At 48.3% G+C, this 27,492-nt stretch overlaps 1 protein-coding gene across 4 annotated transcripts; it reads left to right on the top strand.

Annotated features, from left to right (window-relative positions):
• Mecr (mitochondrial trans-2-enoyl-CoA reductase) lies at nucleotides 1-27,492 on the top strand. Of its 4 annotated transcripts, none has more exons than XM_040756488.1 (10): nucleotides 2-223; nucleotides 12,717-12,814; nucleotides 13,579-13,710; nucleotides 15,995-16,138; nucleotides 19,155-19,257; nucleotides 20,200-20,302; nucleotides 21,339-21,412; nucleotides 24,191-24,251; nucleotides 24,392-24,464; nucleotides 26,605-27,492. In XM_040756488.1, exons 1-10 carry the CDS (start codon nucleotides 48-50, stop codon nucleotides 26,760-26,762), a joined length of 1,122 nt encoding a protein of 373 aa, XP_040612422.1. In that variant the 5' UTR covers nucleotides 2-47; the 3' UTR covers nucleotides 26,763-27,492. The 4 variants fall into 4 exon arrangements, with proteins under 4 accessions (XP_040612423.1, XP_040612422.1, XP_040612425.1 ...); XM_040756491.1 differs by having other exon boundaries at nucleotides 36-173; XM_040756490.1 differs by lacking the exon at nucleotides 2-223 and adding an exon at nucleotides 256-426.

The raw sequence follows: 27,492 nt of genomic DNA, 5'->3' as shown, positions 1-27,492 counted from the left end.
GTGACCCGGCGCGCCGGGTTTTGCCAGAGCTGAAAACTGGAAGCAGCATGTTGGTCAGCGGGCTACTGACAGGGGCGCGAGCCCGGGCGCCTCTACGAGCGAGTCTCCTCGAGACGTGGCGCCTCCGCGGCCGGACCGCCTCCTCCTACTCCGCCTCCTCTGAGCCGTCCAAGGTGCGGGCGCTGATCTATGGCAACCACGGGGATCCGGCCAAGGTTATCCAGTAAGCGTCGGCGCGGATGCCGGGCAGGGAGCTGGGTCCCTGGAGGGTTGTAAGGCGGGCGCCAGAGTGCGAGGAGAGAACAGGGTCCGAGGAAGCGGACGCCGCCGTCTGACAGACGCCGAAGCCCAGGCTGCGCTTGCTAACTCGACTCTGGTGCTTCCCGGCGCCGGAAGACCCGCGAAGCACGGGTACATGAGTGAAAGGTGAAGTTTATCGATCGATATTGACTGAGGATTGTGGCAGGCCCGCCTTTGTCTCAGTGGATGCTTTCGATTGCTTGTCAAGGCAGCGTTTGTCGGGGGTAGTCATTGGATGTGTTCCCATTACGCAGATGAGAAAACTGAGGCATAAGAAAGTTAAAACTACTCGCCCAAAGTCACCCAGCCAGTGAGAATCGAAATGAACATATAGTTTAAGTTCTACTTCTTTATTTGTCTATTTTTCAGAGGAAGTGATCAGAACACTTTTCCATCTATTTGGATCATCAGCTCTGAATTAAAGTTATTTCCGTTTCACAGAGGTCAAGGGACTTGTCCGAAAACACACGGCTAATTAGTGATTGGAATAGGGCTGGAATTCACTGCTGGTCCCTTTCTCATATGAGTTTCCTTCTTCCACACCATGTATACATCTTGGCCTAGTTATGAGTTGTTTATACCCGGCGCACGCCTTTAATCCCAGCACTCCAGAGGCGGAGGCAGAGGCAGGCAGATCTCTGTGAGTTCAAGGCCAGCTTGGTCCACCGAGTGACCAGGACTATATAGAGAGACCCTGAAAAACAAAACAAAACAAAAAGTTGTTTCATAATCCCCAGCATGCTGAGGAAAGAACTTTGAGTTTGAGACCAGCATGGGCTAAGTAATGAACCTTTGTCTCAAAACACACGAAGAGGGTAAAGTACATAAAGATTTTAAAAACCCAAATACTATTTAGGGGCTGCACATGATGGTGTGTGCCTGTAGCTCCAGCACTTGCTGAGGCAGGAAGATTATGAATTTGAGGCCAATCTGGACTATATACTGAAACCCTGCCTCAAAAACAAATAAGACAAAATTTGGGGTTCACCAACATGCATCTTCCTAATATTATTTTCTCTTCCCTTCTTAAGGTCTCCTGTATAGTCCTGGCCAGCCTGAAACTGACCGGTTTTACCCTGATCCTTCCCTCTGCCCTCTTCCACCCCCCAGCACCATGACCAAAGGTGCCTGCTTCTAATTTTTTTTTAAGGGGTGGGCATTCCTTTTGTTGTTTTGTTTTTTGAGACAGAGTTTTGCTTTATAGCCCTTACTGGCCTGCCTCTGCCTCCCAAATGCTGGGGTTAAAGGTATGCAACTCCAAGCCTACCCCCACCCCCTTTTTTAAAAAAAAAAGTCTGACCTCTAACTCCCAAGTGCCTGGGTTACAGATGTGGTCTCCACTACCCCTGCCCCTCTTCCTTCCTCTCCCACCTCAGACAAGGTCTCCCTGTGTTGCCCAGGCTGGCCTGGAACTTGTAACCCTCTTGTCTCAGCTTCTCAAGGAGTTGGAATTACTGGTTGATGTTCCCTCAAATTGCTCTAGAGGAGGATGGGCCAGATGAGTATATGATCTTAGGTTTGAAGCTTTTCTCTGCCTGTCAAAGTACCTAGCCTGTACTTAACCATTATAACAATTGTGTGTTTGCTGTGAATCCAGGAGTTATAAAGGCACTGCAGGGGAGTCTACAGGTGCTTTTTGGAGGAGGATGTTAGCTCATTCTTAGCTGATTAGCCCTGTGTGGTGTGTTTATGAAGTGGCCTAGAGAACTGAGTTTGCCAAACACACAGCTAAGCCAAGTTAAGGGCCAAGAGCTGCCTCCGAGGACCCTAATTTCCCGATTGGTGCTCCAGGCAGCCTTCACAGCTCTTTATACTGACAGTTTATGTGTAGATTTGTTGGTGATCCAGATGCAAAAATTATGAATTAAGACCCAACAAAATTTTAAAAGAGAGTATTATCATAGACATAGCGGCCTGAGAGGTTGACTTAACTTGTCTAAAATCAAATCTCTTATTTGATTTCAGAAGTGTGTGTGTGTGTGTGTGTGTGTGTGTGTGTGTGTGAGAGAGAGAGAGAGAGAGAGAGAGAGAGAGAGAGAGAGAGAGAGAGAGAGACTGGGGGGGTGGCACACAGGACACTCAGGAGTCAGTTCTCTCCTGCAGTCTTTTGGGATCTGGTGATTGAACTCTGGTCATCATCGTATTTGTGACTCACACCTCCGCTAGCCCAGCCATCACACCACCTCCCAGGTTGTATTTTGCTCAGAGGCAATGAATGATGTCAGGGAAGACATTTCTTTGGAGATTTTTCTGCAGTGAGCTGATAAAGCCTTTCTGAGCAGGCCTCCATTTCAGAAATGGACCCAAAAGGAGAGCAGTGTGGTACTGCTCCCAAAGGCTTGTCATCTGTGTGTCTCCCTCTCATAGGCCTGCTATGAAACAGCCATTCCTGTCATGTTAGCTGAAGTCGAAGCTCGTCTCATTAAGAAGTGCACCTTTTATTGAGTTCTCCCAAGCTGATGAGGAAGGCCTGGATGGTTAAACAGCTGTGTGTCATGGCCTCCTGACTGGTTTCCTGTTAAAGAGCCAGGAAAGCTGACACAGAGCTGTCTGCTGGCAGATACCACCAGGAAAAAAAAAAAAAAAAAGACAGCTGCTTTTGTCTTCAAGTCCCCAAAACTCAGAACATGACACTTGTACCCGGCATTCTCTTCATCTTGGGCTTCACGGTTTTGTTAGTCACCTGTGCTACATTTGGAAGCAATTTCCAGGCTCCACTTCTGAAGTACTTAGTAGGGCTGGGATGTCTTTTTCTTTAAGCTCCACAAACCTCCAGGTGACTGCTGTCCAGCCAGTGTTGAGAAGCAATGCCTGTGGATAGACGGCCAGGCAGTAGGAATTGTCTATTCCTGGTCTGGAATGACCTTCCCTTCTGGCCCAAGTTAAGGCAACTTTCTTTGTATGTGGGCTGAGGCCCATGACCAGAATTCCCTTTGTAGTCCTGTGTGCTGTTTGCAGTAACCAGAACCACAGAAGAATCAAGTATTCTTTTCACATCCCAGTGACTGGGCATCTCTGGATCTGGTGACAGACCCAAAATCCAAACAGTTCCCAGACAGGTGTGTTTTATATTGTGGGCCATTGCTCTCGGAGCTGAGGAGACCCTAGGGAAAGGTCTGAAGTCAGAATGCAGGGTTTTACAGTAGTCTAGAAACTTCAGAGGTGGCCATAATCATTGTCCTCTGTGCAGAGTTCTAGATTCTATACCACAGAAGTTCTGGAAACCATGATGTCCTTTTCTCCCCCATCCTCTCCCCTCCCCCACTCTAGGGAGAGTCCTCTCAGATCTTTGCTGTTCTCTTGAGTGTCAATGTGGAATAACTCCCATTTATTGTATACCTACAAAGTAGCAAGTGTGGAGCTAAGTTCTCTGTATATACTTTGTATTCAAATGGGACTGAGGTTATTGTACCTCAGAGTAGTGTCCTTGCCAAGCATATACAAGGCCTTGAGTTCTGTCCTAGGCATCACAAGTCAACATCATCAAGTTTGATACACTCTTCCCAGTCTAACAGATAAGGAAACCAGGTCTCAAGAAGATTGAAAGGCTCTTGTCCAAAGGATAACTGGAATGTTCCCACTTAAAACTACTGCATGGGGATAGGAGGCCCCGTGGAGACAAGGGCTGGAAGAAGCAGTTGCAATCATCTGAAAGGGTTTCTCAGGATGAGGCGGAGTGTAAAACTAGGATTATGGTAGTTTAGAAGAGAAAGTGAAATTACAGGTCATTCAGTGGCCCGAGTTTTCTGTTTTGCCCTGGGATGAGGGAGGTACCAGCCTCTGACATCTTCCCAAATACAGCTTGTATGGTCTCCCAAGATTACACCTGTAATCTCAGCACTCAAAATGGAGGCAGGAGCATCAGAAGTTTGAGGCCAGTCTTGACTGCATCATGAGTTTGAAACTAGCCTGGGCAACATAAGATGCCCCCAACCCCCTAAGTGTCTTCTTGCCTGCCAGCTGCAGGATGAACCCATGCTGGGAAACATTCAGTTATGGTACCCTTCCCGATTTAAGCCACATGGAACTTACGGGGCCCAGGGTTGTGTCGATAATGCATTCTCATTATAGAGTACTGTTTATTCTGAGTTCATTCTACACTTGATGTCAGTGTTTTTTGTTTGTTTGGTTTTTGGTTTTTTAAGACAGGGTTTCTCTGTGTAGCCCTGGCTGTCCTGGTACTCACTCTGTAGACCAGTCTGACCTCAAACTCACAGAGATCCACCTGCCTCTGTCTCCTGAGTGCTGGAATTAAAGGCGTGTGCACCACCACCACCCAGCTAATGTCAGTGTTTAAAACAAAAACTCTGCAGGTAACTTGGTTTGTAAACCAGAATTATAGTATTTTTTATTGACATTTTGATTTGGTGTTCTGTTGAGGGCTGTTTTGTACTTAAAGATGAAAGAAGTGGACACAGTGTTCTTTGGTACAAGAAGCTAGCCAGCATTGCCTCTTTGAGGGGCAGGTAGGGGCTGGGCCCTGAAGATTCAGAGACAGGTGATTTATACCTTTGCCCCAGGAGTTGAGCCGCTATAGCCCAGTAGGGGAAGTACTATATGTTCAGAGTGTAATAGGTACCCAGGAAAGGAAAATGTAAGTCCCATGGGAGATGAGGTAATGCCATATGAGAGGAATACCCTAAGCAAAAGAATCTCTGGGTGCAGAAGCTCTAAGGTCCTCAATACCTAGTGCTGCCTGGCAGGGATCTTTGTAGCAACCGACCCAGAGGACATTAAGTTGAGATCATGGATTCACACTCACACTATACTGTGGAGTTCATGCCATGTCCCACTGTCTAGTTGTCTCAGAAGTGAAATGTGGAAGGCACATTGAATCCCACAGTAGGATAGAATTTTTCTCTTCATCCTGAACCTCTGAGAGATGCTGTCACTCTGTGCAGCTCCAAGTCACATTCATATCTGTCCTATTACATGCTTCCTAGCCTTTCCCACTCAGGGTGTGTTCAAAGGAGCCCTTGTTAGAAGTAGATGAACAGGTGACAAAATCATGCTAGCTCGAAATATTTTGTTGGGAGCACATGCAACATCAGTACAAGAGCAGTGGTCCACATTCCAGTCCTTCCGCAGCCACTGATCATTAAGATGAAGAAATCATTTAGCCAAGATCAGCAGTAGTGATATGCATACTCTCCCCCAAACTTCTGTGCCAATGACATTCACAGCTCCCTCTTCTGTTACCTAAAATCTACAGGCCTTTAAAGCTCATCCCCTCCAAACAGCACTCTTTCCTATCAAGGCAGGATGAGGCCTCGTGTTATGTAGCTCTCTGTCACAACACATTCATGAGACTGCTTAGAAAATGGTTAGACTACACTGGAGGTTGTAGTCAATGAGTAGTGCCATTGCTTCTGGATAGGGGCATGCACCAAAACCATGCACCTTAGCATGAACCAGAGAAGAAAAGACTAGGTACCCCAGTGTCCTAAAGACCTCCCCCTGGATTCCATCTCCTACCCACAGTGCCCTGGCCACCAAACCCCTAACACAAGAACATTTATAATCATAACTATAGCAGATTCCTCTCCGCACAGCACTGCAGCCATTAGAACTGAGGAATAACTCTTCGTTGTTGTACTCGTCTCGGGCAGTTCTATGAAAGTCAAGCAGCCACTGGACTACCTGCTCCAGCTGCTTGGGATGCTGAGGCAGGAGACTTGCTTGAGCCCAGGAGTTGAAGGTTAGGCTGGGCAACATAATGAGACACACACACACACACACACACACACACACACACACACACACACACACGGTCAGGGTGGTGGAAATTGTGTTTGAGGGACCAAAGATGAGTCCCAAGTGAAAAGTGAGCAGGATCACCTTGAGTCAGGAAAGCCAGAAAAGGCCTAACAGGTTGGTGAGTGACAAAGAGCTCTGGTCCCTAAGAGTCCAGGACTCCTTTAGATCTCTACCAGCTAAGGCCACTCGTGTTCCCTGCTAGGGGTCACAAGCCAGGAGCTGAGGAATCATCTCCCTCCCAGGCACTTCCCTAAATCACAGAAGGCAGCCTGTTGACCATGAGGACTGCATACAGACTTGAGGAAGCCACATGAGGTGACAGTTACCTTTGCACGGTGCTGTGTGAGGACCCACATTCCTAGCTCACATGCTGAGCAGATGGACAGGTCTCTAGTGGGTGACATGCTCTCAGTAGGGTCTGTCTGAAATTATTTGCAGTGATGGAGTTAAAGATGCAAGAACAAATGGTGGCTAATTAAACGTGGAAGGCAGGAGAGTCCTCAGCATTGCTGGCTGCTGTCTACCTTACCCAGCAGATAGAACTGAGCCAGTCCCGGGGGACTGGGCTCCTTTTTCCTGTCTCAAAAGGCTCTTTCTTCTGCCTGCTTTTGTTTCCCTTGTACTTCATATGGAACCACAGGTGTACAGCCTGAGCCTCAAAGGAGCCATTGTGACCTTATCCAGCCTGGGATCTGTCAATTGAGACAGTGGCAGCCCTCAGAGTTGCCTGGCGCCATCATCAGACTCACAGGGGATAGATATGAACAGTACCCGGGCAGTGACTTGCAATCTATCCAGGTTGTGTTTGGGTGCTTCATTTGAGCTCAGCAACATAGCCGTCATTTCCTTTGGTGAAGTTAAAAAAACAGGAACAGGACAAGAATTGCTATCATTGCACTGGAGGGCCAGCTCCTGGAATTCAGGCCCAGCCCTATATTCCTTCTTGTCACAGCAGCGGTATCCTTGACGACGCCGTTAAAGCTGTCTGCAGGAACAGCCGTGTCTGTGGTATTGATGGCATTCCATGGGGGCAGGCTGGGGCTGGTCTCCCTGATGAGATGCAGCTGGACCAACACAGCTCACCCCAGGTGGGTAGCAAGTATCAGGCCTGCCTCCACCACCACCCACTGGTGTGTGCAGTTTCCACTTCCCAGACTCTAATTTCTGCTCTGTCTGTCCCTACCACCTTTCTGCCCTCCTCTGTGAATCTCAGCTGGACTTCCCAGGAGCCATATGAAACCAGGAACAGTTTGTAGTCCAGTGTCCCGCCTGCTATCTATCTGGAGGTAGCTTTTGTGAAAGTCATGTTCCAGGCAGAGTAGCTGGACCAAGCCACCTGGGTTCCTCTACTACAGAACTTCTTGGAGCCATTCTGACACTTAGGGGATCAGCAGTGTTTCTCAGATGCACTGAATCCTAGGGAAAGCTATTTTCTCCTAGGAGAATCCAACATGAGAACAGATGTAGGCAGTGCTCAACCTGAGCTTGGAGTCTGGCTTGCTACTTTTTTCTCTCTTTTCTTTTTGTTTTAAAGCCAGTTAACTTAGTTTCTCAGCTTCCTTCCTTTTTTAAATCAGCATGATGATGCCTGAAGCATTAAGCATTGGGAAGAACAAACAACCTGTAGATGCAGATTGACAAACTTGGGAAGACTCAGTTAGCTGTCCTTTTGTGGTCTAGCCTGGTGGCCAGAGTTCAGTTTTAGTCTCTGTACTCCTCCCACATAGTGTACTGGCATTTCTTCATGCCTGGTACTCTTTGTGTCTAGCTAGAGCATCATCTGCTGTCCACCCCACAAGTGCCTGCAGGCATCAGAGTTCAAATATAACACCTTTGTGCCCATTGTGAGCTCCTTCATCCTTCCTTCCCATTTGCTCAGCCAAGAATCCAAACTGAGTCTGGAAATCATCACAGACTTTTCCCTCCCTTGACTTCTTAGGTGGCTGGCACATTTGTTTTTAATTTATTATATCTTGCGTGCATTGGTGCGAGGGGTGGATCCCCTGGAACTAGAGTTAAAGACAGGTGTGAGCTGCCGTGTGGGTGCTGGGAAATGAACCTGGGTCCTCTGGAAGAACATTCAGTGTTCTTAACCACTAAGCCATCTCTCCAACCCAGGTGACCGGCACTTTTATGCCACATTCTGTCACTGGAGATGACAATTTAGTCCTAGACGCTTGTTAATCAGTGAGGAGAAACTAACCCTCCCTCCATCTCTCCCTCCCTGTATCCCTCCTTCCCTCCCTCCCTCTGTCCAGGTGATAAGTGAAAAGGGTCTCTGGGTGTCAGGTCAGAAGGATCCAGACTCAAACTCCTTTGCACAGTTGCAGGAAAGTCTGAAAAGTGGCCATTTGGAGGGAAACCAGCTTGCCTCTGTCTATTCATCTGGTGTGAGTATTCATGCCTCTTGCTGCAGCAACACCTGACCACAAGGGGGCTGCCCAGCCCCTAGGGGTGTAGATAACTCACAATTCTGGACCCAGACAACTCCAGAAAAGGGATTTTGAACCCATGTCTTGATCAATTTAAAAACTTCATAAACTAAGACACATTAACCTCCATGAGATTATGTTAAGTACCATAGTCACCCCTGCTGTGGAACAGAGGGGCTAAGGAAGTGACCATTGCCAGAGCCAGGAAGAGGGTCAGAAGACATCTTGGGGGAGGTAAAGTTTGATCTGGGTTTTGAAGCCTGAGTTGAATTTTTATTTCACGGAGAAGCCATGGAAATGAAATTCTTGGCTGAGGGAGGAGTGTGTAGAAAAAATGTGCAGAAAAAAAGAAAAGCTATGTCTAAGCAGCTTGAGCTCCTGGGCTTTGTCGTCTTACAGGAAAGGTCTGATTATCTGTCAGGGTGCCGGAGAAGCAGTAGGATAACATGAAGAGGCAGTTAGTCCAAAAACCGATTTGCTCAGGGCTGGAATTTTCTGTGGGATGCAGACTTAATACTTAGTCCCAGAGAAATACCATTGATGGCCTCCCTGCAAGGTCTACTGGGGAGGCCTTGGCAATGCCAACCTCCTTCCTTCCCCTCAGGCCGGTGCAACAAGAGTCATCCTCCAGGCCAGGTCAGGCTAGAGCTCATTTCATGGCCTGCTGCTTGGATTGGAGTCCAGCACTTACCAGGTGGACTCTTGTTACCATCTGACTGCCAGGTTCAGATCAGATCAACCACCTGCCACTGTCAGCAGCCCTGAGCAAGTTATTTACCTCTTCTGTGCCTTTGTTCTTCAGCTATAAAAGCAGAACAATAGTCTGCAGCTATTGAAATAGGGTGGAAGCTGGCCTGTAAAGCACTTGGCAGGGAGCCTGGCTGGTGAACACTCAGTAAGTAGCAGTTGTTATTGTAGGGAGGACCCCTCCCTGCTCCAGCTACACACACACACACACACACACACACACACACACACACACACACACACACACACACACACAATCCTTGACACTATCTTCCTTTTGCAAAGTCTTCTGTCCCTGTCCCTGGCTTCCCACTCTTCCTAGTTAACCATCTTCTGTGGAGAGTATTAGTTTAGTTTCTTAGCTGACTCTTGTTTTTGTTTTTTTTTTTTTTTTTGAGACAGGGTTTCTCTGTGTATCTCTGGCTCCTGAAACTCACTCTGTAGACCAGGCTGGCCTCAAACTCAGAGATCCACCTGGCTCTGCCTCCAGAGTGCTGGAATTAAAGGTGTGCACCACCACCTCCAGCTGATTCATTATCATGGTGAGACCTGGTTTTTCTTTATGGGATCATGACAGTCCAGGGGTTCCTAACTTGTGCTCCCCAGATTCTCAGAGGTTCTTGTAGACTGTCAGGTTCTGGATGTTGGTGTATAGCCATGTAAATCAGTGTGAGCTTGAAGTGGTCAGTTTACTCATCATCATCTCAAGGAGCCGAGTCCCTCACTAGTCCTCCCTCACAGAAGGAAGCGTTACTTCTTCAAGCTCTCAGCACAGCCTGGTGGAGAGAAGAGCTCAGGAGAGCCTGCCTCTGTTGTTCCTATTAATACAAAACATCACTTGAAAAATCATACTTTTAGCCCAAGATCATGCCTTGGGCATAATTAAGAAGGTGAGATTTCTGCAGGGGGTGGGTGGATTACCTCAGCTTAGTGTGGAGGTACTGTGGCACCATGCTGGGAGCTTCTGACTGGCAGTTATATAGGATTCTGCTAAGTAAAAATGAAGAAAAGTATTCCTTTGTAGATACATTGGGGCAGAGAGGCATTGCAGGCCTGAGAAAGAAATGGAGTTTGCAGTCATTGGAAAGTCACAGGGATTCACTAGTGTAATGCAGTGATTGGTGCTGTCTAGTCAGCAAGAGTACTAGCTAGTTATGTGTCAATAACCTCAATTGAGAAATTACTTCCATCAGCTCAAGCTATAGACAGGCAGACCTATAGGGCATTTTCTTAGTGATCGATGCGGGAAGGCCCAGTTCATTATGGGTAGTGTCACCCCAGGGCAGGTAGTCTGGGTGCTACAAGAAAGCAAGCTGATGGGCTGGAGAGAGGACTCAGTGATTAAGAGCCCTGGCTGCTCTTCCAGAGGACCCGGGTTCAATTCACAGCACCCACAAGGCAACTCATCCCAGTTCCAGGGATCTAGAATCCTTGCACAGACATACATGCAGGCAAAAATCCCAGTGTACATAAAAATAAATAAATCTTAAATAAGATTTTAAAAAGAAGAAAACTGAGCAAGCCAGTAAGTACCCCATGGTACGTACCCTCCATGTCCTCTGCATGATGGCAAGAGTGCAGACTTCTCTCAAAGAACCCAGGTTAGCTTCCAGCATCACATTAAGCAGCATACGCCTGTCTCTAACAGCTCCAGCTTCTGCAGTCACCTGTACTCAGCACTTGTTGCCCTTGCAGAGGACCCACATGGTAGCTCACAAGTCTGTAACTCTAGTTAGAGAGGAACCAGCGCCCTCTTCTGGCTCCATATGCAGGCATGCACACATGTGATATACATACATACACCCATACACATTAAAATTTTTAGAATAAGGCCAGGTGGTAATGGCGCATGTCTTTAACCACAGCACTTGGGAGGCAGAGGCAGACAGATCTCTATGAGTTCAAGGCCAGCCTGGTCTATAAAATGAGTTCCAGGACAACCAGGGCTACACAGAGAAACTGTCTTAAAACAAAACAAAATAATTTTAGAATAAAACCCACTTATGTTTTTTGAGATAAGGTTTCACTATGTAACTCAGGCTAGCCTCATAGTCACCATTCTCTTGACTCAGTCTCCCATGCCCATCCAAAAAAAGACTTTTTATAACAAAAGTTCCCTCAAAGCAGGTCTTTTTATGTGTGTGGGGTCTCCATGTGTGTGTGTGTGCATGTGTGGGGTGAGTTAACCCATGCAGGCATGTGTAGAAGCCAGTGGTTGACATCGGGCATCTTCCTCAGTTGTTTCTTCATCTCTGAGACAAGTCCTCTCACTGAACTTGGCTGTGACATTTTCGCTACACTAACTGATGGTAAGCCCCAGGATCTGCCTTTCTCTGCTTTGTCTCCAGGGCCACCATGCCTACCTTTTCTGTGAGAGCTGAAATTGGGTCCCCATGCTTGCACAGAAAACCTTGAGAGCTGTTAGAGGGGATATAGTTCAAACCTTCATCTCAAAGCCTAGCACAGAGAAGAGATTTGCTTGTGGTACCCAGCCACCTTGTAGCAGAGCTTGACACCAAGGTCTCCACTCCAGCAACTTCTCTAGGATGTCAGCCCAAAAGGAACATCTCCCTGGGGTGTGAGTCACTTCACAGATACTAGAGATGCTCTCTTCATTGCCTCATTTTCTGCACTAAGGGGAATGTCACCTCTGCCTATGTGTGTTGGAGTCAACAAAGCACACATGGGTAAAGGACAGGTCTGACCCAGAGTTTCCCAGATGTGCCTGTTTAGAGGAACCACCTGGGGTACCCTCACCAGGTGATGCTGGTTTACACATCAGCAGTGGCTACATTAACAGTAAGTGCACTACAGAGTCTTAGAACCAAGCAGGTGCAGGGGAACCTAAGGCCAGCTCAGCAGAGGCTCACTAATGTTTTAGTGGTATCTTGTTTTGGCAGTGGACTTGGGGTGGTGGTCATACCTTAGGGTATAGCTTTAGGTGCCCCACATTGGGCATCAAGTGAAGGTAAGTTAAAGGAGTCCACAAATACCCAGGTAAAGAATTAACTGGTATATATTAACTGGTATATATTTGGGGAGCACTCACACAACGATGGTAAGTAACTGCTGCGGTCTTCTGCTCCTGGTGATGCAGCCGCTGTCCCTCAGGATGCTCCGACCACCACCCAAGAGAGCCAGAGCTAGGCCCCCTTCCTTATAAGGGTCACATGTGCTCACACTGAAGCCACACCCTAAGGTGTGGCCACCATCAAGTCCACTGGTGGGGCAAGATGCCACTACAAATGTTTCTGTCCCCAACTGAGCAGTGGTGCTAAGAGGCCACCAGTGAGTCCCTGTAGTTAGTGTGAGCCCACACTCTGTGCTGGTCCTTGAAGTACGTCTTTTCCATCAGAACCAGATTCCTGGGCACACATGGCAAATGAGATGTGTTGCTGACCTCCGTTGGGGAGACAGTTTGAATAGAAGACATATAGTCTTGACTGGTGACATATAGTCTTCCTGTGGCTTTGTGTTTAGACTGAAGAACCTGGAGCTCACTGCTGTGGAAGGATCTGATGTCCACGTGAGGATGCTGGCAGCTCCCGTCAATCCAGCTGACATAAATATGATCCAAGGTAACCTTGGTCTCTGGAGCTTATGGTAATTGGCTCAGCAGCTGCCTCCTTTCCACTCCTCCTCAGGGAGGGTATGAGATTCTCAGGATTAGCAGTGGCTGTCCTGTAGAGGAGCTGTCTGCACACAATATCGGCCCTCTCTGGCCAGCCCCTGAGCCTGAGGCTCTGTGTGTTGGGAGGATTGCAGTAGTGGTAGACCCGCCCCTCTGAAGAGCCTGTGACACTCTGCATTCCTTTCTTACTTGAGCTTACCCTCATAGCAACTGTGTACCTAAGGAGTATCGGCTCCCTGCAAACACAAAGAAGTCGAAGGCCAGAGTGCAGGGCCCTGGTGGGCTCAGATGTGACAGACCCCAAAGTCTGGGCCCTCCAGAGTCAGCCTAACCTGGCAGTGTGACTATTACTTTTCTGTTGCCATGATAAAGCACCATAAGCAAGGCAAGTTATAGAAGACAGTCTGTCTGGGAGTAGGGTTCTGGAGGGTTAGAGTCTGTAACAACAGGGCACAGCAGTAGGCATGGTGGCAGGAGCTGGAAGCTGAGGGCTCACACCTTGAACCCAAAACAAAAAGCAAGCACTAGGCATGGCACATGGCTTTGAAGATTGAATCCCACCCTCAGTGACGTAACTTCCTCAGCAAGACCATACCTCTCAGACCTCCCCAAAAGGGTGACACCAACTCAGGACCAAGTGCTCAAATGTATGAGACTGTGGATGACAGTTTCAGTCAAACCACATTTACCCTCTGGATTCTTCTCTCCCAGGGAACTATGGCCTCCTTCCCAAGCTGCCTGCTGTTGGAGGGAATGAAGGTGTTGGACAGGTGGTAGCAGTGGGCAACAGCGTGTCTGGATTGAAGCCGGGAGACTGGGTGATCCTAACAAGTGCTGGTTTAGGTGAGTGTCCCCGGGTGTGAGCAGCCATCTCATTCTTCCAGATCCTAGTTCATCAACCCTGGAGATGTACACCCACTGACTCAGTGTGACTAGGCAGTGCAGGATTCCTTGTCGAGTTCATAGGCCTGCCTCCAGTAGCATGGAGTTGAGCCAAGAGAGCAGAATCCTGTTTGCTGTGCTCTGGAGGGCCATACCTGTGAGTGCATCTCCTTGGCTCCATGTTGACTGGAGCTATGAGCTGATTCCTTACATCCTCAAGTCTCTGCTGCAAGGTGTGATGCAGATTACAAATATGGCTGGCCTGCCTGCCTTCCAGAAGGCTCAGATCTGACTAACGTGTCAGGAAGGCAGTACCGCAATAGAGGGAGTACCCCAAGGCCACAGGAAGCAGAAGGCTGCTCTGTGTGCACGTGGGAGACAGTCAGAGATGTTCACGAGGAAAACTCAGACAAGACTGGAAGAAATCCGTTAGAACAGGTTGTTGGTGGAAGAGGTTGTTAAGCAGAGATGAGCCGAAAGGCATTTCCTATAGAAGAAGTAAACTGAGCAGACAGCAGGGTGAGCTGGGAAATGGAAAATCCAGTGTAGCCCCAGCTGAGGGTTTGCCCTTGGAGAGGTTACAGAAGAAGAAGGTTCCAGAGGAGGTAGAGTGGAGCCACATGGGGTAAGGCCCCGAAGAACCAAGCTGAAGATAGCATTTCAGTTATGTATGGAAAAGAGTCATTGGAGTGTTCTGCTTTTCAGTCCTTATGTTTTCAAGGCATTCCCATTATCCAAATGGATCTTCATGGGAGCCACAAGAGGGTAGTGTTCCCTGAGATGGGTGAGTGGCCTAAGGCTAGGGACACCTCCCCTAGAGAATGAAACAGAGACCAGAGGAAAGGGTAGGAGAGCTTTAGTAAAGTGGAGGCAGGAAGATAGCAGGCACAGCACACCAGAGAAAACAGAATTGGCACCTCTCACCTTTGTCTGTTGAGAAGTGCTTTCTGCCCAGGATGAAATGAGCTTGGACCTGAAAACAGCTTCATTCTCTCAGGCAAGCTGAAGAAATAATTAACCCACATTTTGTTTCTGTTGGCAGCTTTTGGTTTTTTGCTTTTGTTTTTGTTTTTTGTGTTTTGTTTCTTGAGACAGGGTAGACCAAACTGGCCTCAAATTGAATCCACCTGCTTCTGGCTCCCAAGTGCTGAGATTAAAGGTGCGTGCCACCATACCCTGCCTTTTAATAGATATTTTAAGGTTTTATTTAATGTGTATGGGTGTTTTGCCAGCATATTATTTGTGCTGAAAGCATGCAATGCCCTTGGAGGGCAGAAAAGGGCATCTGATTCCCTGGAACTAGAGTTGGAAAGGGTTGTAAGCCGTTGTGTGTGTGCTGGGAATTGAGCCCAGGTCATCTTGAAGAATGGCCAGTGCTTTCAATAAGGAAGCCATCTTCCCAGCCCTTATGTAGTTGGAGTTTCTTTTCAGCCTGGTCCTGTAGCCCTTAATCCCAAATAAACACACAAAGGTTTCTATTAATTATAAACTGGCCAATGGCTCAGGCTTCTCATTGGCTGTCTCTTAATTATTAACCCATTTCTATTAAACTATGTATTGCCATGAGGCTGTGGCTTACCCATAATGTTCCAGCACCCTTCTTTCTGTTGACTTTTAACTTTAGGGTGGGTAAGAGCTGTTCTGAGATAGCGGATAACTAACTGAACTGACTACCTCAGCTTTTGGCCAGGAAACTAACAACACTTAATGTTATTAATTTACCCTTTATCTTTGGGATCAGTTTGAGGCCCCAATCTGCTTTGTTCACTCATTTATACAAAGTTATGACAAGCAGTTGAGGATTACACGTGGAAAATTTCATGTTTGAATCTTGGGCTGACCATTTTTTAGTTTACCCCCCCCCAATTCCCTAACGCCTTGCCCAGTAGGATGGCAGACAATATCTACCCAGACCAACATACAAGGAGCTAAAGCTTGGGAAGCAAAACTTGTTCAGACTCAAACACAACGGGAGAGAGCCCAGTGGAGTCTTGTCTCCCGTGCCTCCCACTACACTGTACCGGCACTCTTGGTCACTGACTTACTAAGCCTAATTTAAACTTGCTTTATTATTTTACATCACTGTGCATGTAACTTTCACGAGGACTCGAACACCACCAGCTTTTCTCTTTCTTCCAAGCATTGCTCAAAATCTTCTCCCCTTGATGCCCTTGTACAAAGGATGGTGGCCTGGGTTGTGTGTGCAGGAGGCCCTGCCTCACTACACTACCCCATCCTGACTTAGGAACCTGGCGGACTGAGGCCGTGTTCAGTGAGGAAGCCCTGATCCAAGTCCCTAAGGACATCCCTCTCCAGAGTGCTGCCACCCTGTCTGTCAACCCCTGCACAGCCTACAGGATGTTGATGGACTTTGAACAGCTGCAGCCAGGTAAGCAGCTACAAATGGAGAAAGCAAGCCCAGGCCTCCCCGCTGGAGTGCATCCCAGATCCTGGCCCAAAGGACTTGGGAACTCGTTGGCACACACGGCGGGGAGAGGGTCCCTAAGGGCAGTGACAGCTCTAACCTGAGAAAGTCTTATGGCTTTAAGTAAAATGATGTCCAATGGGTTCCTAGAAAACACTCAGAGGACACACTGTGAGAAGTACTAGTCACATTCCCCAGAGCCGAGGTTAGAATGCTCTCACCCAGCAAAAATGTGTTGAGCTGTGCTAAGCTTTGGGGACACAAAGCCAGGGGAGACAGACAGTGTCACTGTTTTCAATAAAATGCTGAACTCGGTGTTACTAATTCTGCTCAGCACTTCGTGGTGCTGGCACTCACATGAGTGCCTTTGCAGGCGTCATCCCATGGAGTGCGTCTCATCTTCAGAGCAATGCAAAAGGACTCCTGAGAAGGGACCTCAAGCCCCAGGCCAGCAGCCAGGAGTCACCACTCACATCACTGCTAACCCATAAGAGGGAGAGTACAGGGGTGCCAGAGTGCATGGGTCACTACAGTGTGATGTTTAGTCTTCCTTCATCAGTGAGGGGACAAAGACCCAGAGAAGTCACTCAGCAAGTAAGCAGCCAGAAGTGTCACTCAAGCTCCTCTGAAAGCAGAAACCAGGCAGGCGTTGAGGCAAACAGTTGGTGTGGGAAGCCATCCCTAGAAGCAGGAGTAAGGGAATGGGACAACAGGACAGGACAGAGGCAGAGCCCATTAAGGCCAGTTAACTGCTGTCATCCCTGTAATCCCCCAAGGACCCTCATAAGACACACTGCGGAATCAGCCCTCCAAAGACAGAAGACAGGCCAGCCAGTTTGGTTTTGTTGCTTTTATTTCCAGTTCTGGAAGTAGAATCTGGGGCCTGGAACATGCCAAGCAACATTCTACCACTCATCTGTGCCCCCAGCCCAGTCTGCCTTCTCCACTGTGTGAAGGATCTCTCTGCATACTGCATGTCTGTGAGCCAAGCAGAGCTGTAGAAATCACCTGGAGAGATGGCTCAGCCACTAAAGGCTAGGCTCACAGCCAAAAATATAAGAAGTCACCTACCATTCTTCTCTCCTACCAGTAAGGAACGTGAGGCCAAGAGCTACTGGACTGTGATAAAATTAGATAGTCATTGACTAAGGCACTCAGACGTGGCAGGAGTCTTAGGTGCCTTTGGTGGAGAAAGCCAGGTGTGATGAGAGACTTCTGCTAGGGTCCTAGTACAGCAGACACCCGGTGCCTCATCTCATGCCTTGGCCTGAGGTCACTCCTGATTAGGGCAGCCCTGTGCTGGACAGAGGCGGGCATTCTGATGCCACCCACTATAAGTGCCTTTAGCCCACATCTCCACTTTGCTGCCTCAGGGCTGATGAAGCCAAACAAATTCATGACCTGACCCAAAGTAAGAATAAATGTCCCACTGTTCACTAGAACACATAATGAACACAGATAATGGAAGCCAGTTTGGCAGCCCAATACTTGCCTTCACTATCTTTTTTGTTGTGTGCTCCTGCACTCAGCTCTACCTGAAACAAATCGGTGCTGCTATGTACTAGTGAGGGACAGGTTGGAACCTTGGCCGAGGCAAATGGGCATCCTTGATCCAGGAGTCTGCCTCTAGCTATAGCCCATTCATTCTGCACTGACTCTTGCTGCCTTTCAAAACCAGGCATTGTTTCCCAGTCAGCAGAGCATCTTCCTGCTCCTTTGGCTTCAATCAGTGATGCTCTGGAAGGAGCTCTCAGACCTTCTGTTTTCTAGGGAAGACAAACTGAAGTTTGAAGAGGACATGATATGCCCTGTCCCATTTTGTTATAGTAATTAGTGAAGCAGGACATACACCAGCTCCATTGTGTCCCAGAGTCCATACTTCCCTAGTGCACCACACTGCCTCCCCCACTGGTGAACTACAATGCTAAGCCTGGACTTTGACCACAATCATTCTGTAGGAATGAGGATATAGCTCAGTGGAAGGGTGCTTGCCTGGGCTTTGATCACAGTCATTCTGTTGTAGTGAGGGTATAGCTTAATGGTAGAGTACTTGCCTGGCTTGCTCAAGGCCTAGCACCACAAAGCAAAAGCAAATATTCTATAGGGCCCTGGAGCTTCCCATTTCTCCAATATGGTTCTCATCCATTTCAAGTACCTTTACTAAATAATACAGAGAGAAATAAGGTATAGCCCTCCCCCAGGGCTACGGGTGATTGACAGATATGGAACTATGTACAGTTACATATAGGACACAGTTACAGCCTAAGTATTGATTAAAATACTAAGGAATCGTCTAGGAGCATACAGGAAGGAACCCAGGAGGGCTTCATAAAGGAAGCCACAGTCAAGCAGAACTTAAAAAGGAAGAGAACCAGAAAACCATTGCAGACCAGAGACATGACCTCAGCACGGGCCAGTGGGATGACTCAGCAAGCAAAGGTGCTTGCCACTGAGACTGACAACTCGAGTTTGACCCCTGAACCTACATGGTAGAAAACCTGTGCACCTGTAAGCTGTCCCCCTGACCTACACATGTGCATGTGCACGCACATATACACAAATGTAACTTTAGAAAAATGGCCCAAGCAGCGAACAGAGGACATGGCCAGGAACTGGTGGCACATACCTTTAATCCCAGCATTTGAAAGGCAGAGGCGGGCGGATCTCTGAGGTCTACAAAGCGAATCTAGAACAGTCAGAGCTACACAGAAAAACCCTGCCTCAAAAAAAACAAACAACAACCAAAAAATTTTTTTAAGAAATTGAGAAAATGATCAAGATCAGTCACATAGCAGGGTTGAAACATGGACAGAGTGGCCAAGTCCTGTGAAGCATTTTGGTTATGATAGAATGTGGGAAGTATGGAGTTCAAGGTCTGGGAAGGCTCCACTGCTGGGTCCTAGATCTGCCCCAGGATCCCAGGCTGAGAGCCCTCAACCTGCTACAACCCTGTAGGGTTTGACTTTAATCTCTTCCACAGGGGACTCTGTCATCCAGAACGCATCCAACAGTGGAGTGGGACAAGCAGTCATCCAGATTGCCTCAGCCCTTCGCCTAAAGACCATCAATGTGGTCCGAGACAGGTATGTGGGGGACCTTATGTCCCCGTGAATACCCACATCTCCACCAGATGGCGCGCTTGTGTAAGCATGAGTGGCTGGCTGCTGAAGTATAAGCATTCTACCAGGGCAGAGAAGTCTATGTGAAAGTCTGAAACATGTCAGGAGGTAGAGATCGTCCTTACTAAACAGTCAAGAATGTTGAAGACTTGGCTTAGGATGACCATTTGAAGGCTTGGGCGAGTCTTGAGTTGCACTGTTCTGTGCACTCTCTAGCCCATGGTTCCCATCCACTTGCATTTGCGCACGCAATACAACTATGAAGAAGGTGGGGCAGGCTTGTGATCTCTCTTACAGATGAGGAAGCTGAAGTTTTCAAGAGAGGAAGCAGCTTGCTCAGGAAGACACAGCAAGTCAGTAACAGACCTACCTTCTTTCCATTGTCCCCTCCAGTCCCTGTAAGCTTCACTATACTCCAGTAGGGCTGAGTCACTCATGGAGTCCATTCTTACTATAGCTATTTCAACCCCTGACTCTGCAATGGTAATGCTAAAGTGATTCTGTGTGCCTGGACCAGAGTCCAGGGCCACTCTGCACTGGAGTGTTTGCATGGTGCCCTGAGTGCCCTGGAGAACAAAGGGAAGAAAGTACTGTCTGAATAGAACTAGGAAGTACAGTGGCTCTTGCCTGGGCATAGGCGGTTCTAGCATGTGTACACTTGACAGGGTTTTCAGATTATCTCCCAGCCTGCCTCTGGGCAGGGAGAAATGGCCAGTGGGGAAACAAGGCAAGAGCTGGTGAGCATGATTAAATTATGTGGCCCCTGCTTGATGTCTGGCTTAACCTTAATCCCAGGCCTCAAAACAGAAACATGTGTCCTCAAGGCTGTGGCAGAGGGGTCCTGGGAGCTTGCGGAAAAGAAGTTAGCCAGTGTGACCAATGTCCCTGGTTGTGTTTGATTTCCAGACCTGATATCCAGAAGTTAAGGAACAAACTGAAGGACCTGGGAGCTGACTATGTCCTCACAGAGGAGGAGTTACGGATGCCCGAGACAAAAGCCATCTTCAAGGTACCCGGCCAAAGGAGGGGGAGGAGCTTAAGCAGTTAAGAGCACTTGTTGCTCTTGCAGATGATCTGAGTTTGAGCCTCAGCACCCCAATGGTGGCTCACAACCATCCATAACTCCAGTTCCAAGGAATCAGATGCCCTTGCCCTCTTCTGATCTCCATGGGCACCAGGCACACACATGGCACACAGACAGACATGCAGGCAAAACAGTCACATCAACACACACACAAAAGTAAGTCCTTAAAATTTTAAAAATAAAAACAAGGTACCCAGCTAAAGAACACTGCCTCTCTATCCTGTGCCATTCTGTCATTGGGAAGTCTGGGGCTGGCTCCTTGCTCTGCCCTGAAAACCACCCTCTCTGGAAAGGACAAAGCCTGCCCCGCCCTCAGCCTGGGGTCAGCATGTTGTAAGTACCCAGACACTGTGAAAGAGGCAGAAGCAGATAGACTTTAGGAAAGCTGAGGCTTTAAACATCTGTGGGGTGCTCAATCTACCCGCATGGCAGGTGTGAGTCAGAGCTGGGTGAAGGCCTAAGGAAACTAAGGCACGGACAGAAAAGAGAGAAGCTCCATTCCTAAGCCTCTGCCTCAGATTTACTTGGTTATCCTCAGAAAAGCTCCACAATGTGTCTGACCAATGAGGAGAACCACGTCATCACGAAGTGGTGAGGCTGGTCCCCATTGCTTTGAACTCAAAGCCCATTACCTTTCCAGAGCATCCCCAGCAGACCCAGTGAGTGAGTAGGCCCAGTCTGAGTCTTTTTGCACTAAGCCATACGGAAGGACCAAATACCTGCTGTTGAGAATGTTTGCCCTGGAGAACATTGCTGAAAGGGAGGTCAGCGCATCATGTGGAGACTTCCCTGTTCCTGACACTGAACAGAGATGCTCCTTGTCTGTACATCCCAGAGTTCTGGAATGAGCAGCAGGATGAAGCTGCTCAAGCCCTTCTCTGTCTGGCACTGGCTGCTTGTAGCAGCTTCAAACCCTACTTGCTGTAGGTCACACCCTCACTGTAGGCTCCTTACTTTCTAGGACCTGCCCCTTCCACGACTGGCTCTCAATTGTGTTGGTGGGAAGAGTTCCACAGAGCTGCTACGGCACCTAGCGTAAGTCCCTATGGTCTCTATGGGGAGGGCTGTCTGGTGACAAGTATGACCCAGGGCCAGGGTAGCAGGATGTTGAGTGGCAGCACACCAGGACATTTTGCTCTCTCTAGACTGCACTCCCCAGACCCATTCTCTGAATGAGAAGCCTGGCCAGCTTTTTCCCCCCCAAGGACCCAGGAGTCATCACCTAGGAGCCTCTTAAAGTCACTCCATCTAGCTGGGCAGTGGTGCACACACCTTTAATCCCAGCACAATACGGAAGGCAGAAGCCAGTGATCTCTGTGAGTTTGAGGCTAGCCTGGTCTACAGATTGAGTTCCAGGACAGCCAGGACTACCCAGAGAAACCATGTCTCAAAGAAAAAAAAAGTCATTCAGTCTGAATTAAATAGCTTTGAAATTGTTTTATTGTCTTTTAAAACTAGAATTAATGTGGAGGAAATATTACACATATTACAAAACATTCTGAAAGCATATAAATATGCTGAGGGGAAAGGAGAGGTAGACACTTTGTCAGCTCCCACCCACTGGGGAGAAGCTCCATTCACTGTGTTCTACTCTCCAACTGGAGGGCACCCAGGAAACAGCCTCCAGCGGGAATGCCCCCCCCACAGTGACCAGAGTACCGCCTGCCACACAGCTATGCCGAGAGTCAGCCTCTGCAGTCACTGCTGCCGTCCCACAGCTCTAGAAAGGCGCTGCTATCCCATATCCCTGTCTTGCCTTTCCTTTGGGTGCTGGGGCTGAACCAGGGCCTACTTGGACATGCTAAGCACATATTCCATCACTGAGCTATGTCCCGGCCCCCATCTCCATTCTAGATTTTAAAAAATTTTGAATGAGGGCGATCACCTCATTCAAGGAGTAGCTGGCAAAGAGAGCAAGGGTTGAGCCTGAGTTTTCATAACTACAGAACAGCCCTGTTTAGCCCACCAGCAGTCTGTGAGGCTGACTGCATCCTCTGTGTGAGTATCACAGGAAGCAGTGGTCACAAGTATGGATACTGATGTTAGATTTAAACCCCACTTCTGCTACTTAGTAGTTGTGAACCTGTGAAAAGTTAAGTAAAACATGAAAAGACCAAGCCTCAGTCTCCTCATCTCTAAAATGGGAGTGAGAGACAGGATCTTACCTCTAGCTAGAGAGAGGTGCTGAGGTGATACAGAAGTGATGGGCTTCAGCTCTCTCCCACAGACACCAATTCCCCTGATGTTACTCTGGCATGCTTAGAACTGTGCTTGTACACAGGAGGGCTCACTTCCCTAGAGCAGGACTTCTCACCCTTCCTAATGCTGGAACCTTTAATACAGTTCCTCATGTTGTGACCCCAACCATAAAATTATCTCATTGCTACTTCATAACTGTAATTTTGCTGATTATGAATCATAGCATAAACATCTGTGTTTTCCAATGGTCCTAGGCGACCCCTGTGGAAGAGTCATTCACCCCCAAAGGGGTTGTGACCCACAGTTGAGAACCTGTGCCCTAGAAGCTTCTTTCTTGAATGAGAACCATTTGAGGGGAACTTTAAGGCTAAGGTAAGCAAGGCTTGTGGGGCACTCCTGTAATCTCAGCACTCAGGAAACTAAGGAAAAAGTTGCCATGAGTTCAAGGCCAGACTGAGCCATGTGCCAAGTTTGAGGCCACCTTGGATACAGACAGTCATACACATGCACATGCTCCGTGAGATAGAGGCACAGAGAGAAACAAGTTAGGAGCCTGAGAATACAGCTTAGAGCATGTGCTTAACCTGTGTAGGCTTAGGTACCACCCAGCACTGTGACTGACAGGAGGGAGGTAACAGCAGTTACTTACATGATTTCCTTCTTAGTTTTCCTTGGTAGATTGTCTTTGGTCAACCAACTCTGAAAAGATTCAATGAGCTGGGAAAGCAGCAAAGGTTAAATCTAGCATGTGATAACCTCATGTACTGGTTGTAAGAAATTACATTAGAGCTGGGCTATTGGCACCTGTGTGAAATCTTAGCTAAGGCAGGAGGATTACAAGTTAGATACCATCCTGGGCCGCAATACCACACCCCACCTCAAAACAAAACAAAACAAAACAAAAACCCACTGCATTTGTGTCATGCCTTTTTAACTGTTAAGATGGCTGCCAGTGTGTAGGTTCCAACAAAGCCCCTTCCAGAGAGGACACTCATCATTGTCCCCTTCATTGTCCATGTCACTCCTTAACTGGAGAGCTACACGGCACAGATCTTTCTTCTTCTTCAAAATTTATTTATTTATTTTGTATGCAACATTCTGCATCCGTGTATGCCTGCACACCATAAGAAGGCACCAGATCTCATTACAGATGGTTGTGAGCCACCATGTGGTTGCTGGGAATTAAACTCAGGACCTCTGGAAAAGCAGTCAGTGCTCCTAACCTCTGAGCCATCTCTCCAGCCCATGGCACAGATCTTTAGAGTGAACATTTACAGTGAAGAGACAAGGCCTCATACTTGAGAAAAGCAGAACTTGCTGTGTGGACCAGGCTTGCTTCACATTCACAGACCAGTTTGCCTCTGCTCTCAGGGCTGGGATTAAAGGCACTTACCACCATGCCTAGCATGTGTGTCCTTTTTCATATAAGTCCCTGCCTCCTGATGCTTTAAGTCAGAGGTTTAAACTGGGAAGCTGTATTTTTTTAAACCTCCCCAGGAATTCCGAGCCAGAACTGTTTCCTGTAAATGCCTTAGCAGGTTCCTCTTGTGGACCTTAGGCCATGGTAGGTTCTGTCTCTGCCTGTACCCACTCTCTTCTCTCTGGACTCTGCAGTCCTGGAGGAACCATGGTGACCTATGGAGGAATGGCCAAGCAGCCTGTAACAGCCTCTGTGGTAAGCTGGGGATACCTGCAGACCGGGGCTGGGATGCCTCTTTCCTTGTCTACAGCTGTCTAAACTCGGGGATATATACCTGAAGCAATGATTTAAGTTCTAGTACTCAGAGCCCCCAGCAAATCCTTCTGTGTCCACAGAGCCTGCTCATTTTTAAGGACGTCAAACTTCGGGGCTTCTGGTTGTCCCAGTGGAAGAATAACCACAGTCCAGGTGAGTAGTCAATGGCCTGATACCAAGGTCACAGGAGGGTAGAGCCCAGGATGGCTACAAAGTGACCAGCTACTCTAAAACCAGCAGAGTGACTGAGTCTTCAACCTCACAAAAGGATAAAAGACAGTGTTTACCATAGCCACAGTCAACAAATCACTTTTAGATCAGCCACTGAGTCCAGTAAGGTGAACCAGCCCCTTGTGCTGAGGAGCTGATGGGGGTGGTGGGAAGCCCGACAAGTAAAGAGAACAGGCTGGGCACGATGGATACACGTGTATCCCAGTAAAGAGAGCAGGCTGGATGCGATGGATACACATGTATCCCAGTAAAGAGGGCAGGCTGGGCACTATGATGGAACACACATGTATCCCAGTAAAGAGGGCAGGCTGGGCACGATGGATGCATGTGTATCCCAGTAAAGAGGACAGGCTGGGCATAATGGATACACATGTATCCCAGTAAAGAGAGCGGGCTGGGCACTATGATGGAACACACATGTATCCCAGTAAAGAGCAGGCTGGGTGCTATGATGGATACACGTGTATCCCAGTAAAGAGAGCAGGCTGGGTGCGATGGATACACATGTATCCCAGTAAAGAGGGCAGGCTGGGCACTATGATGGAACACACATGTATCCCAGTAAAGAGAGCAGGCTGGACACTATGATGGAACACATGTATCCCAGCTCTCCAGGCTTAGGTGGGAGGACTGTGAGGCAGGACCATCCTTGATTATACAGCTATATGTTGTTTCAAAAAAAGAAGAAAAAACTAAACAGCCAACCAAAAAAAAAAAAAAGTCATTCATGCATTCATGTGGTGTTGCCAGCATCACCAGATCTAGGTTGTCCTGGCCTAGCTGGGGAATTGTGGATAAGTCAGAATCTCTGCCTTTGTTTTGTGAATGTGAACTCTTGAGCAATTTGAGAGGAAAAAAAAACGAGCTTCATAGCCACTAAGTCAATTACCCAAAGTTGTCCCATCTCAGGAATGGGGCTGCCAGAGTGAGCAGATGGGCCCTCTGACTACTAGGGCCTACTTCCCCAGATTAGAAGCCAAAGCTGAGAATGAAGAATGACATGGAGTCAGCCCAAGGAAAAGGGGGGAAATGGTGGCATGCATAGGTGTTTTGAGTAGAAAAATAGTGTGTGCAAAAGCTCAAGACAGTGCATGGAAGGGCTGGGAGCTGACTTGGTTGGTGAAGTGCTTGCCAAGAAAGTTTAGAAGCTGAGTTCAGATCCCTGGCACCCATGTAAAAAGCCTGTCCCCAGGACTATAGGAAAGCGGGGAGACAGCTGGATGCCTGGAACTCAGTGGCCGGCCGGCCAGCCTAGCCAAATAGAGCTTCAGAGTCAGAGACTGTCTCAAAACCTAAAGGTGTTCTGAGAATGATAGTGCACATTAATCCCAGCACTTCAGAGGCAGAGTTGGGCAGATCTCCATGGTCTACATAGAGTTCCAAGCCAGTCAGGACTCTACAGTGAGACCCCGTCTATAAATAAGGAACGTGATTGAGGGAGACACCTCAGTCATTGTGTGTTGGTCTTACCTATACACCTACACACTTAGAAGTATATACATACAAAATGTAAGTTTTATTTAGTTTTGTTTTTCAAGACAGGGTTTCTCTGTATAGCCCTGGCTGTCCTGGAACTTGCTCTGTAGACTAAGAGGTGAGTTTTTTTCTGTCTATGAAAAGCACTTCTCAGCCAAAGCTTTCATTCAGTTAAGAGACAGGCCCAGGAAAGAATGGTGGTCGCCTCGGTTGAGGAGTCCCGTGGAAGCCCAGGGCTGTCAAGAAGAGCTCTTCCTCATCTGGTCTGTTGCACCAAGCAGAGTGCCTGGTACACTGCCTTTCTGGCCGTCTCCAGCTTCCCTATCTCAGTACTGCTGCCTCACCCACCATTCAGAGCCAACTTCACCAGTGCTGTCCTGAGGGTCTGAGCCACCTTAGCCATCACTGAGAAGGGTAGTCAGTGCCCACCCTACAGCTCCTAGGACCTCTCTTCTTGTCTCCCTGTCTCATGTTGACCCTCACAATGTCAGACCCTGGGGGAACAAGCCAGGGCCTGAGGCTTCATGGGCTCAGTGCCACCTCAGTTAGTCTTCCTGCTGTTTGTCTTCCCTCCCATCTCCTGCAGATGAGTTCAAGGAGCTCATTCTCACTCTGTGTAACCTCATCCGCCAAGGCCAGCTTACGGCTCCCACCTGTTCTGAGGTTCCGCTGCAGGACTACCAGCTAGCCTTGGAAGCCTCCATGAAGCCCTTTGTGTCTTCAAAGCAGATTCTCACCATGTGATTATCCAAGAGGACCAGGAGGAAGCAAGAGAGCAGACCAATAAGACTGCCAATCTTCCTCAGACTGCCTTCCGCTCACAGCCTCTTCCCACCAGGAGGGTGAGAAGCTGGCCCTGGGGTCCCTAATAAAGCCTGGACTTTCTGAGGAAAGGATGAAGAGTGGAGGTCATCCCTGTGGAGAAATGCTGTGCACCTGCTGCCTCACAGCACTAAGAAGCCCCTAACCCGCCTCACCACCTGCTGTCCATAGTCATTGCCTGCCTGACCACCCTGAAACAGAGGCTGAGCGGCCGCTGCCAAGTGCAGAAGTCACTATCTGCCCTCAGCAGTGTGAGCCCTAGAGTCTGGCAGAAGGAGAGAGGTGGTTAACTTCTCCCAGTGTGTGTGGCGGGCTCTGTTCAGGGCAAGGGGATCCACTGCCAAGGTGAGTGCCAGGCTGAGATCATTAAAGCTTAAGAGACTGGGGACACAGGATCTCAGGTGTCAGGGCCACCTTCAGGGGACTTCCATTGTAACTGAGGGAATAAACATGACACCTGTGGTTCTCAGCCAGGGGCCATTTTTAACCCCAGAGGGACACTTGGCTGTCACAGCTTGAGGAGGGAGTTGTTATCTGCCTCAACTGGTAAGTATTTTACAGCCAGGTAATACACACCTGTAATCCCAGCAGTCGGCAGGCTTAAGTCAGGTGGATTGCCACAAATTAGAAACCAGCCTGGGCTGTACAACAA

This window comes from Mesocricetus auratus, unplaced genomic scaffold (genome assembly GCF_017639785.1).
Source record: "Mesocricetus auratus isolate SY011 unplaced genomic scaffold, BCM_Maur_2.0 Super-Scaffold_100014, whole genome shotgun sequence".
Lineage (NCBI taxonomy): Eukaryota > Metazoa > Chordata > Mammalia > Rodentia > Cricetidae > Mesocricetus > Mesocricetus auratus.
The sequence above is the reverse complement of the archived record's forward strand: the minus strand, read 5'-3'. Positions and strand labels throughout refer to the sequence as shown.

Bases quoted from the DNA above. Each gene is read 5' to 3' on its own strand.
- Mecr (XM_040756488.1), top strand. From the start codon at position 48: ATGTTGGTCAGCGGGCTACTGACAGGGGCGCGAGCCCGGGCGCCTCTA. The intron at 19,258-20,199 runs GTATGTGGGGGA...TTTGATTTCCAG, and splicing joins ATCAATGTGGTCCGAGACAG to ACCTGATATCCAGAAGTTAA. The intron at 24,465-26,604 runs GTGAGTAGTCAA...CATCTCCTGCAG, and splicing joins GAAGAATAACCACAGTCCAG to ATGAGTTCAAGGAGCTCATT.